We start from the raw sequence: 13,977 nt of genomic DNA, 5'->3' as shown, positions 1-13,977 counted from the left end.
CATGTTTGAACGCCGTTATACAGCGCTGAGAATGAACGTGTTCTCAATTGCGTTCATTTAGCGGATATACAGTACGTTCAGTTCACGTTCGCCCAAAATACGAACGCGTTCATGAACGATCGTTCATTGAGCGCGTTCGGGTACATCACTGCCAGACCAATCCCATATAACGCTTATATTCAAGACTCTATAAAATGGGAACGTATCGATGAAAAAATTATTTATTTAAGCCATTTTGAAGGGACGGTTTATAGTGTCAATTGACAATGAGAATGGACAGATGGCAATAATATAAAGTATAGATTTAGCTCTACAAACAGCCTCACGCACAATGAAACCTTATTATGATATGCTGGCCTTATAGAGTGGGTCCGTCTAATACCCATGGCGTCAATGTGTTAAGCATTACATCACGCACAGGAGTGTGTTATACTCATTAGATCACGCCTAGGGGTGGTTGTTAGGCCCGATGCGCAGCGGAGGGTCGTTAGACTCCCCTAGGCGTGATCTAATGAGTATAACACATGACTTCAAGTGATGTAATGCTTTTATACAATGGCCCAATTTACCCAACCTTATTGCTATACAATAAACACAGTAATTGAAGAATAATGGAGATTTATTCACAACCATCCACAGAGAAAGTAGATCCAATAGTAGATCCAATGGTCTGACAAAAAAAATTTACAGCCATTTTATTTTATTTTTAAGTCTGCGGTTTTTCTTTTGTTTCACAATGGGTCATGACAAACCAATTACATAATCCAACATATGTGTAACGAACTAACATATTCCAGTTGACTATCTTTTTTGGAGGATTCGTTCAAAAGATATTTTTTTCCATTTTATATCTATGGCGGACTCATTCAGACTCATTCAGAAAAGAAGAAAAAAAGTAATTCGGTTGTGGGAGGGATCTGGGGTCACGTCGAGTGTGTTATACGAAATAACAACGGCTAACTTGACTGTTTCAGCCAATCAGAATCAAGATATTTGCATGCCATTGTATAAAATGTATTATTATTGCTAATCTTTTTGTCTAATGACTCCAAAATGATGGTCCCTGTCTATACTGTGGACTGGAGACAGAAATAGAATCGAACCAGGAACCTTCTGATTACCAGACGACCATTCTACCTCCTGAGCGCTTGCTGTTTCCCTTCGTGTTGTGCATGCGCCGCCATCTTGGGTCAATAGGAAGGAGGATGTAATTACAGAGGAAATCATAAAGTGGGCAAATACTTTTCCATGCTACTGTAAGTACTTAGTTGCTGTCTCCCTCTGCTCCAGATCCACCCAGCGACCTACTGATGATTAAGAGAGAAGAGGCCCAGGACACACTAGACCCAACCATGGCTATTTCAACTGGGCTGAAGGAGGAGCCCACAGACCGTCAGGATATCAGTATGTTACTTTTCTTGTTCTTGTCTTTATTTTCTCTTGTTGTCTTTCCTCTGTTGCAGCACAGTTGTCTGTCTCTGTCTGTATCCATAGCTTTCCCTCCTCTCATTCTTTCCATAAAACTAGGGATGCCCGATCACGTTTTTTGCCACCGATACCGATCGTCGTGAGCCATATTGGCCGATACCGATCGTTTTTGATTAAAAAGAAATTAAAAATTATTTTATATAATTTTTTTTTTATTATAAAATATATATATTATATAATTAGACTTGTACTTGTATTATCTGCGAGACATCGCCACCACGCAACAAGTCAAAATGCTCGCTATCTGCAAACAGCTCCACTGTCTGTGTGTACTCTAGTAGCCTCCAGCTCCAAAAAGGATTCTCCTGTGCTGCAGCTGGACCCTATTGGTAATGTTACTGTGCTTTGGTCATATCACATTCAGCAAGCCCTCAGCTCGAATACACATTGAATCAATGTTATAAGATCTGTAGCTACTGCTAGCCGGCTAGATGACGTTAAGACAGAACTTTTTAATTCAATGGGACATTTCGTTTTGAACAGTGAACTAACGCAAGCTAACGGAGGTATCAACATGGACTACTAGACTTGCTTGCTGGAGCATTTGTTGATATCAGGAGCTATCAGTAGCTAGCCGGCTAAATACCGTTAGACAATGCCTACTAAAAGTGAATAGTTGACTGGGTAATTTTGTTTAAACAGTAACGATAGCTAGGTAGCTAACGTTAGCTCAGGTCGAATGCACTATAGACTCGAGCAGAGGAGCCGCCTCTCAGTCCTCTGTGTTTACAAACTGTACACGGGTGCTGGCGGGGCTAGGGAGGAGGAGCAGCGGCAGTTTGCAGGTCCTGTGTTTCCGCGATCAGCGAATATGAGTCATTATCGGAATTCGCCGATCGCATATTTATACTGATTATCGGCCGATAACGATCGGTGGCCGATCGATCGGGGCATCCCTACATAAAACCCCAATCTGTGATTTTCCTTTACCATAATAAAGTGAGGTATTTTAACATACATTCTTGAAGAGTGATAGATGGATGATAAAATAATAAATGTGTTTCATTACTCTTTATAAAGGGAATAGCTTTGACTGTCTTGCACTAGCCGGTAGACCCTACTGTATATGGCCGGTCCCTGGTCAAAGTTGGGAATAAATCCATAGGGAAATCTTTTGGTCCAGAGATTGAAGACTTTGCAACATAGATACAATATTCTTAGGTCTCTAGATGTGTGAGGTTATGAATTTACCCTTGTGGATGGTGTGGAGTGCATGACGGATCGCTACATTATGTCGATCCACCACAATGGAACATATTAAATAGCTTACATAAGTATAACCAGCTAGCACAAATGTTAGCTTTTTTTGTTGAGAAAAAGCTCACGCCAACTTATAAGTCTGTAACTGAGTGGCGAGACTATTAAAACGAAAATGCTCAGACCTGTAGTTGACTAAAACTTTACTAAACGAAAAATGGATAAAGGTGAAATATGATAAACGAAAAAGAGCATTTGAGACATGACTCAAATTAAAAATAGCTGACGAAATTAACACTGCTCCCTAGATGAAACACTGAATGGCTTCATTCCGACAGCCATCAGACTAGGGCTGCACGATTAATAGATTTTAAATCGAAATCGCGATTTGGAATGATGCAATTATCTAATCGCAAAAAAAATTAAATATCGCAATTTCTTCTTTTTTTTACATTTATTTAACCAGGAAGTCCCATTGAGATACAAGATCGGTTTGGGAGAGGGAGGTAAGGGGTTTTAGATTGTGTGTTGTGAAGTTTAGACTTCAGAGAGGGAGAGTAAAGTACAGAAAAAAGGTACCGTTGGGTACCGGTATCGATTCCCAGGTAAAAAGAAACATTTTCAGGCTCTGTGTCCTGAAAAGACCCACCGCGTAGGCCAGATGCAAGCTGCATTTTACAATAAACCTCTGTGGTGCTGCTTTAAAAAAAATATATATATTATAATCGCTAATTTTATCGCAATCGCAATATCTGTCAGAAAAATCGCAATTACATTATTTCCCAAAATCGTGAAGCCCTGCAGCAGATTTTTAAATTTTTTTAATATATATATATTTCTTTTTAAACATGACATAAAATTAGACACAAGCATTAACAGTAAATATCCACAGTAAGTCACAGGATTATACATTCCATTTGATTCAATATAAATGTAGTTTACGAGATATATACCTAATACTTGCAATCCAATACAGTACATACATTATGCTCTTACTCGCTCTTCCCCCCCCCCCCCCCCAGGACCCCCCCTTGGATAATCCATCCATTTTCCATCCATCCATTTTCATTCGTATATAGCAGACTCTATAATGCATCACTGTGCCTCACTGAGCACAGGGCGACGGTGTCGGTACAGTCTGCCATAATGTTCCTGGACACTTTTTACACTTATTTAGGGCCCTATGGAATCCACGATCGTGGAGGATTTCATGGAATTGAGGTATTAACACGGAATTCTGAATTATTGCAGAATGGCATGGAAATTGCCTAAATTATACATAATCTGTTTTCATATAAATCGATCTTCATTACGACTCTAAAAACGGTGACGCTGCACGGTCTACGGAGACGCAGAAATGACAGCTACCAAATACATTCCGGGACTTGCATCGACAATAATGCGAGTCTCTTTCTCTCGGAACGCAGTGCGTGCTTACTTGCGCCATGAGTGTCTCTCTCAAGTAGCCAAACTTTACACTATAAAAACTAACTGGATATTTAGACTAGAGTTGTTCCGATACCAGTATCGGAAATGCCTCCGATACTGCCTAAAATGCTGGTATCGGTATCGGCGAGTACGCCGAAAGTGTAGCCTCTGATCCCATGACGTCATTTATCTCCTGCGGAGAGTCAGTATTATAAAATGAACGTGTTTTAAAGTGTGATGCTGTTTGTCATTTTAACAGCAGATACACTTTCTTAAATTCCATTGTCCCCGACAGAGCGGTGTGACGGGGAGCTCGGACGGGATGTGTTTTGCTTGCTGGTGTTATTATAGCATTAATAATAATAATAATAATATCTTAAATTTATATAGCGCCTTTCAGGAGACTCAAGGCGCTTAACAGCTAAGGGAGGGGGACAGGGAACAATGTAACAACAAAATATTAATCAAAAGGAAAGAAAAGAAAGAAAACAAAAGAAAAAGGGGAAATCAGGCAGTCATTTACAAATTTGGTGAAAAGGTGGGTTTTGAGTTGGGATTTGAAAGAGTGCAGGGATGTAGCACTACGGATGTTTGGAGGGAGTGAGTTCCAGAGGGTGGGTGCGGCCACAGAGAAGGCTCTGGGACCAACAGTCCGCATGTTGGTGGTGGGGATGGAGAGGAGACCGGAGTCAGAGGACCGCAGCATTAGCTGAAAAGCTAGCTAGTTGGAACAACATCCGCTTTAACGTTACATCAAATCAGATGACCGCCTGTCCTTTCTCCAGGACCTGACACTGTCCGTCTATCAACAATAATGCACCCACGGTGAATCGTATTTAAGTCAAGTAGCTAGTGCTACTGACTAGCGTTAGCTGACGTTATCAAATGTCAATGCGGGGAAGACGAGCTAGGTCAGCTAGCTTAGCTTGATAACGGTACCTTGGCTAAAGTTGGTGCTATTCATAATCCAGCAATAATTGCTGCAGACCTGCAAGCAAAGTACAGCAAGTTCCAAGTGCCAAAGGATAAGAGTCTGAGGCGGAGTCTCGAAAGAGAATGTTGAATATTTATTTTGCATCGAAAATCACAACAAACGTTAATACTAGCCAGAGCATCTGCTACAGTACTAGCTAACAGACTGGGTAGCAAGTGCAACAGCGTCTAACGTCCGTGCGGATCATTGGAGTAGGGTATATCTGCAGTGCCGCAGCTCCATACTCATTGAAAAATGGTATCGGAACATCTCTAATTTAGACTGTGTGCGCACGTGCCCGTCCCATCTCTGGTCTTTGGAAAGACCAGATGAGGTCAGAGGAGTTTGATAGTATTTACTGAGGATAGCCAGATAAAGTTATTTAAACTTAAAAAATTATTATACAGAGAGAAGCTTCAGAAAGTACAAAACGCTGCTGACCGACAAAAGAGAATCCCTCACTGAGGAAACACAAAGCGCCTAACCATCAGAATGGTGATGTCAGCCAGAGATGGAGAGAAGCATGAACATTTAACTCAATCTGTGCCAACCACGTATATATACGTGTTTGCTCGCCATGCGTTGAACGCCAATCATGTATATATACATTATTAGCTCGTTTGATCTTTTTCCTTTGATCCCCGCGCTACAGACTCGCCCGAAGCGATCTGAATCACTTTGGCACAGCCAATACGCTTAAAACTAATTATTTTGTATTATTTAACTATTTAATTATTATTTAGATATTGCACTGCACTGGCAGCTGAACTGCATTGAACTGAATAAAAAAAATCATTGAACTGCACTGGCACTTCTGTACGGCAGATGTACAAAACATAATTTAGTGTATTTTTTTTTTGTTAAACTTGGATCCAAAGGAAAAAATATTCAACGGAGAAATCCGATAACAGGATAATTAAAACCAGAGAAATCCGAAAACGGGAAAAGAAAAAAATTTATTTCATAGTGCCCTACACTTATTACTGTGCATTTTACTGTATATCTTTGGCTGCTTATTTAATATTTTGGAATGTATATACTAGGGCTGTCTTAAATACTTCGAAGCTTTGTTCGATGGCACAAGCTTCGAACATAAAAAAAAAATCAAAGTATCTTTATTTTAATTTTTTAAAATCTTGCGCCTCCATTCCAATGAAACGAAAGTAAGCGGCGCCTCGACTCCACCTCTCTACAACAAACATGTGGAGATTATCTGTGTTGAAAACAAGGACATGTGCAGCAGACATGTCGACGAAGAACTCATCAGACGTGTGGTTACACTTTAAAATATGCAAAGACAATGCCCAAAAAGCCGAGTGCCAGATATGCCAGAAGAAACTGGCATATCACAACTCTACAACAACTTTGTCAAATCACCTAAAAAACGTAAGTATCGTTGTACACGACGGCGACGCCACACAAAACATTAATAAGGCTATGCCTATGCTGCTATGACTAATGTGTTACCAAGTTGGCTAATTTAATTGTAATCATCTGCTTTTGTAGGTGCATTGTCTGATATAATTATAAATTCAATATAATATAATTGTTTGCTTGATAGACGAAGGTTGCAACATAATTATGTAATGTCATCTCTGTGAGAGCAGCCCCACTGCACCCAGGCAGCGCAGCCGAGTGAAACCTTGTTGGCTGTCAGTCACGAAAGGGGCTACTTAATTAATTAATCCAATCCACTTTATTTATAGAGCACATTTAAAAACAACAAAGTTTACCAAAGTGCTGTACAAGTCCCACAACATAAGATAAAAAAATATATATACCTATATTCTAATTAATATTTTTTTTCTCTCTCGAAGCTTCGAATTAAAATCGAAGCTCGGCCCCGAAGCTTCGATTGCCAAAAAAAGCTTTGAAGGTCAGCCCTAGTATATACTGTACATACCAGAATGTATATCCCGGACCGCATTTTAAATTTTTTTTTAGATTTATTTTTCGTGTTTTTCATGGTCAGACATGACCGACAGAGGAGGAGAGAGTGAACGGGAGAGGAGGTGGGGAAAACATGCAACAAATTATCCCCCGGGAGCGGGAGGCAAACCCGGGATGGCCGTGTAGGTGTGCGAGGCACTATGCGGTGCGCCACGAGGGCGCCCCTGTATTTTATTCTTTATTTTTATTTGTGACTTTTCAATTTGAATACCTTAACTCATTGGCTGCCAGCCATTAGACGGGCCCAGTGGTAGCACTGCCACGCTTTAAAAGATAGGAGTGCGTCACCTTGTTTGTAGAGCTATAACTATATTCTATATTATTAGGGATGCCCCGATCCATCGGCCACCGATCGTTATCGGCCGATAATCGGTATAAATATGCGATCGGTGATAATGCTTTATTTTCGCCGATCGCAAAACAGCAGAGATCTCACTCGCTGAGTTCTGTCTCAGCCACACGGGAGCTGCAAACTGCCGCTCCACCTCCTCCTCCTCCTGCCCCTCCCTTACCCATGTAAACAAGCTCGGGCAATAGTCTGCTCTAACCTAGTGCATGCGAGCTCCGTGAGCTAACGTTAGCTACCGTTACTGTTTAAACAGAATGACCCAGTCAACTATAAACTTTTAGTTTCTAGTCAACATGCCTGTGACAGATTGTTTTTTCATCTGTACATTTCCGTTTTATACCGTTTTGAATAGAGTATGGTTTGGGTGTTTTTCAGTAATTCCAGGGAAAAGGTGAGAAAAAGGCGCTTTACTGTAATCCAGTAATCACGTTGTAATTTTTCGGCTGATTATCTAATCATCCTGAAATCAACACTAGATTATCATTAGTATGTCTCCTCGGCCATACATGAAATGACCCTCGTAGCGGGGCGCTCCCCCCCCCCACCCCCACCGCAGCCAATGGTAAACAGCCATACACGGTCCACACATATAGCTGTGATCGTGGTAGAAATAAATGTCAGATCAACGATCAAATTTATATATAATCTTCTTACCTTGTATCTGATGTAATGCAAAAGAGATGATCCAAATATCTGATCGCAATTCCAAATAATGCTTGTGGAGGTCCGCACCACACTACCGACCGGTTCACAATGACGGGTGGGTGGAGTTACTGCTCGATGCCACCGTTGTATAGAACTGGTTCGTCCGAGTATTTAAACCCCGCCTGCCCGGCTCAGATCGCCTCCTAAGGGGCCTTTCTCACTCACTCAATTGGGTCCGTTCCGGTCCGTACCGTCCTCATTCCGGGTCGGGTGCGAACTTCCCCCCTCCCTCTCCCCCCTCTAGTTCGTGTACACACTTCAGTCTTTGTTCGCTCCGGGTTCTGTTTGCGTTTTGAGCGTGTACGCTTGCCGTAGGCCAGTGCTTCTCAAACTTTTTCTGTCAGGCCCCCCTTTGGCGGACCAAAATATCTTGGGCCCCCCCCCCCCCCTCGCCCCAACAAAATAGTCATGAAATGGGCCATGTTTAAATTTATTGAAATAACACCAATATCGTGACCTTTCAAATTGACAACACCTTCCCTCGCGAGAGCCACCTTGCCTCGCTGTGAAACGGCACTGCAGAATGGTCAGCTCCCATCTCCTCACAGCGCAGAGAACAGGCGCGCTTTCAGGGCTCGGGTTTTGATGAAATTTACCACGTTTATAACTTCTGTCAACCTCATTCAGCTCCGGGCTAAGCTGTCTTGACGCTGGCGCCTCTCTGAATTTACAGTGCGTCCATTGCGCGTTTGGCGAGACCCCCTTGATGAGCGCCTGTAGCCCACTCCTTTTCCCTGCCATGGCCTGCGCACCGTCAGAGCAAAAGCCCACACAGTTCTCCCATTTCAGTCCATGTTCTGTCAGGTAACTGTCAATAATTTTGAAGAGCTCATCAGCTGTCGCTCTGTTTTTGACATATTTGCAAAACAGCAGATCTTCACTCAGTGACTGGGAATTTACAAAGCACCACACTCTGAAACTAGCTCTCCAGGTGGTATCAGATGAGATTTCAATGAGTTCTTCCAAGAGTTTGGATGGAGATGTGTCAGGAAGCTTTGTCTCAATGTTGTCTGTAAAGTTTTTTTTTATCGAGAGTAACTTGTGATCCTTTTCTGTGTTTTATTAAATAATGATTTTCAGATTTTGAGAAATGGTCAAACTTATCCAAATATGGTATTTTCATGGAGAACAGTGCAGCTGCAACAGATATTATTATTTTTTATTTTTTTTAATCTCAAGGCCCCCCCTGTCATGCCTCTGCACCCCCCCTGTGGGGCGCGCCCCCCACTTTGAGAAACACTGCCGTAGGCGATGATGTCACGCTCAAATGTAAACAGGAAGAGTGTCAACACGGCGGCGGAGTCTAGTATAGCCACTGTAGCACTTATTTTTCAGCAAAGAACGTGCAATAAACAAAACAAATACATTCACTGTGTTCTGCCTCTCATTTGTTGATGAAACAAAACTAACATCAACACAATTGAACACCAAAAGCGGAGTTTAGTCTCATCGGCGACGAGTTTGTTAGCTTACATGCTAACATGAATGGAATATGCCAGTATAACAGTATAGCATTGTGGCTAGCAGCTAAACGCTAAGCTAACGGCTAACGCTAGTTAGCTTAGCCTGTTCAGCAGCTAACATCCCATCGCTCGTGGCAATTATATTGCATGTCATTGATCTACTTGTCGACCACGGCCGACTGGTTGGGCACCACTGGTCTAATAGAAATAAATGCATTCGAACAAGAAAGTATAGTAGACAGACATGGCACTGGTAAACGCTAAGCTAACGGCTAATGCTAGTTAGCTTAGCCTGTTCAGCAGCTAACATCCCATCGCTCGTGGCAATTATATTGCATGTCATTGATCTACTGGTCGACCACGGCCGACTGGTTGGGCACCACTGGTCTAATAGAAATAAATGCATTCGAACAAGAAAGTATAGTAGACAGACATAGCACTGGCAAACGCTAAGCTAACTGCTAACGCTAGTTAGCTTAGCCTGTTCAGCAGCTAACATCCCATCGCTCGTGGCAATTATATTGCATGTCATTGATCTACTGGTCGACCACGGCCGACTGGTTGGGCACCACTGGTCTAATAGAAATAAATGCATTCGAACAAGAAACCAATGTATAGACATAGCATGGCAAACAAAATTGCCGGGCCTAATGCGAGCCAGGGAAGTGCTGTGCGTTGTAACGTGGCTTCATGTTTTCATCCACTGAGCTGTGAGGCTCCACATGCTTGTTTTTGGTTGAGGTCTGAACTCTCAAATTGCCCATAAATATAGTTTTTGTGGGTATTGTCCAGTTGTTGCTGTGTGGTTTTATCTACCCAAAATTCAAGCAAGCATGAAAAGCATTACAGTAACGACGTTGTGTGTGTCACGCTAGGGCTGGGCGATATAACGATAACGATAAATATCGCGATATATTTTAATAATCGATATCGAATATCAAAATTAAAAAAAAATCGAAAATCTTTTTTTTTTCTCTTTTTTTTACCTGCAACAGGGCAGTTTTAAAACCAGAGACAGTGGACAGACTTGTCTTTCTTGCCTGCAACTTAAAGTAATGGCTTTGCTTGTCCAAATGACAATACTGACCAAATTCAGATTTCTTTTTATCTTGTCCATTTATTTTGTTTGCTTTCTAATTTAAAATACATTTTGAAACCGTCTGTACACAGTAGGCTATGTGTGCTAGCAGAACTAGACTCCAGTCACGAGTCACAGTGCACATGTGCGGTGGTATGTCCACCAAAAAAGCGCCAAAAGATCAAAAATAAACTAGCAGAGCCAGAACTGTTCAACTCCTCTGGAGCCACAGCCAGCAGAGAAGCCTGTTTACTTTAGCTTTTAAACCAGCTGCAGCCTGAGAACTGGAGTGTGAGGGGATGTAACACTAAAGATGGCGGCAATGACAAAGAATTGCTGCAAAATAAACATACATCTGTTGTTAAAAAAAAAAAAAAAATATATACTTATAACAATTCGATAATTATCGATATCGAGAAATAAAATAAAATTATCATATCGTTATCGCGATATGATTTTTTTCCATATCGCCCAGCCCTATGTCACGCCCCCCCGCTCCCACTGGCCCGCACCCGAGACCACCTATTTCATGCGTCCCAGGTTCAGCGGGAGGTAGTATGAATCAGCGCCGCATCGCACCCAAAAGGGGTGTGTCCGTCTGAGTGAGAACACTCCCCCCCCCCCGTCCCCGCGGGCGCTGATTCGACCCCGAATAGTGAGTGAGAAAGGCCCCTAAAACACACCAACCCATTTTCAATTAGTTGCAATAGCTCCGCCTGGCAGTAGAGGGCGGTGTTGACCGTCTGCCAGCTCAGACAGGCTCTGAAGAGGAAACCAGAGGCTGCAGCTATGAATTCTGAATATATATAGCGAATAAATGAGATAACGATCCCAAAAACGAGTTAACTCGTTTCTGGCGCTCAACGCATTGCGGCCAATAACGAGTTAACTCTGCTCAGAATGTGTTAACGGCCAAAAACGTAGGACCGTTTTCCCTTTTTTCCCCGAATATCCTATTCAATGTCGGGGACCTGTATGTTGCTGTTAAAAGGCATACTGGCACTCCGAAGGTGCAGCACCTGCCAGATCCTGCTAGTAGGCAGTATCGAGAGTGCAGTAAACCCTGTTCCAGACCGGGTGCTACACTCAAATGTCTCCGGACTGACTTTTCTAGTAATGGGAAACCGGGTGCTTCACCCGATCGCATTGAATCATTTTCGGGACCCCCGATTCATATGTTGTGGGTTATGTCGTGGACCCGATGGCAGAGGTGGGACCAAGTCATTATTTTGCAAGTCTCAAGTCAGTCTCAAGTCCAGAGTCAAGTCCCAAGTCAAGACAGGCAAGTCCCAAGTCCCAAGTCAAGACTGACAAGTCCCAAGTCGAGTCCCAAGTCCTAACCTTTCAGTTTTGAGTCCTAAACAAGTCATAATACCCGCTTCACCAAAAAATGTCATTATCAACTTGTTGGCTAAACATAATCTAATTTCTATAAATGTAATAATATTCAGAATCAGGGTTAGTCTTACAACTAGATACATTTGGGCAAGAGCTGCTTGAGAACCAGTTCAGGAGTATATTGAGAAAAAAAATAATAAGGATCACCATATCTATTTTAAAGGTAGGATGACAATAACCAACATATTGTCTTCCCACTTGGACCAATCATTTATTTAACGTCTGCCTGCCCTGTATATACAGTCTATAGCACATGATCCATAATAGCAGACCTCTGTTCAACTAACTAGTCTACCTTAACCCTTTATACATTTTGGGGTATAAAAAATCTGTACTGAAATGATGAGGCATCTCTGCATTTCGTATATTGGGTAGTTTATTAGGTATTAGAATTAGGTAGGGCCTAATTCGTGCAAGTTCTCTCTCGCTCTCTCGGATCAATGACGAAAGTATTTTTCTGCTCTGCATCCCCTTAACAATTGTTTGTATTGAGCTGTACTGTATTGTACCCATTCTGTAATCTGTTAATACAAATTTCAATCAATACATTTTTTTAAGGAGCAGCAGTACTGTTGGGCTACTGCTGGCCATTCATCAAGCGAGACATTGCTCATTGTTTATTTATTTTATAAGACAAGACTATGACTACCAACTGCCTAGCCAGCCGTGTATCAATCTTGGATGTAATGATAACGTTACCACACTGACTGTCGATGGCTCATTGATTTAACTACTGTAGCTAGCAAGCCAAGTTACTTAACGGTATTTGTGCAGCTTCAAATGCCGAACGAAGTTGGAAGTTGTTGGTTCTCCATCTGTGATTTTCGACCCGCACGTTTTGCATCCTGCAATTCGTTTTTTGTTGACCACCACGTCGTTTTTATAAGCAAACGAAGCAATCTTTGGTATCATTTTCCATTGGATCCGTCGTTAATAACGTTCGTAGCGTTACTTCTTCTCTCACGCAATTTGATTGGATGCTGTCGGATTGTTTCAAACAAAGTGGGCAGTAGCCAAGACACAATTTACATTTAACTAAAACGTTATTTTCTTTGTGCTCAACAAAAGAGAAATAGTGAGAATATCCAATATCATGGTTAAAACCTCTACTACTGGGCGCCGCCATGACAGTCTTAACAAGTAAACAAAACACGCCCACAACGTGTCTCCGCAGGTGACACAGGAGCCAGGACTGCGTGAATGAAGTGTCTATTAGCTAGAAATGAATTAATTCACATTTAATAACATCATTTGGGCATGCGGTAAGATGGTATCAAGTCTTCTCAAGTCAAAAGGCTCAAGTCCAAGTGAAGTCACGAGTCATTGGTGTTCAAGTCAAAGTCGAGTTGCAAGTCTTTTTTGATTTGGTCAAGTCTAAAGTCATCAAATTCGTGACTCGAGTCCACACCTCTGCCAGATGGACATAGGATGGACCAGATGGCGATCAAATAATTGGAATATTCTTTTTGGAATACCACCGACCACAGGTAAGGACAATCTGACGTCAATTTCAGCTTGATCGTGCAAGGTTATCATACCCATCCCCCTGATCGGCGTGTGTTGTGGTAATAACGAACGACGTTACTGGCAATCAAATAATCAGAAACGACCCCCCCCCCCCTTCCATGCATTCATGATGAAACATAATACCTATCATATGCATTTGATTTGAAAATAGTAGCGGGTCCAGGGACGAAACGCCAATGGCTTTAGTAGCCCTATAGCCAGCCTCCCAGGAATTTGCCTGGATCATTCCGAAATTATACTCATATTCACCACGGGATAACGCGTGAACGTATTCATGAAAAAAATAATTAAATACAGATTTAGCTCTACAAACAAGGTGACACACAGTGAAACTATGTAATGAAAACCTGGCCGTGCTAGCACGTGATGGGGAAATCGAATGGCCCCCGAATGTGTTAACCCCTTAGCTCGCCAATTACTT

At 42.0% G+C, this 13,977-nt stretch overlaps 1 protein-coding gene across 1 annotated transcript in view; it reads left to right on the top strand.

Moving 5' to 3' along the window:
• Window positions 1-1,296: 1,296 nt before the first annotated feature.
• The window catches only part of LOC311231791 (uncharacterized protein), a gene marked incomplete at its 3' end in the record, with an annotated part of 32,636 nt that continues 19,955 nt past the window's right edge, over window positions 1,297-13,977 (top strand). The window contains exon 1 of the mRNA XM_084318419.1: window positions 1,297-1,404. Coding sequence (XP_084174545.1) covers window positions 1,311-1,404 — 94 coding nt within the window. The 5' untranslated portion in view covers window positions 1,297-1,310. The remainder of the gene's footprint in view (window positions 1,405-13,977) is intronic.

The sequence above is a fragment of the Notolepis coatsorum genome, assembly GCF_963971535.1.
Source record: "Notolepis coatsorum genome assembly, chromosome: 7".
Lineage (NCBI taxonomy): Eukaryota > Metazoa > Chordata > Actinopteri > Aulopiformes > Paralepididae > Notolepis > Notolepis coatsorum.
Note: the sequence above shows the minus strand (reverse complement) of the source record. Positions and strands in the feature narration are given on the sequence as shown.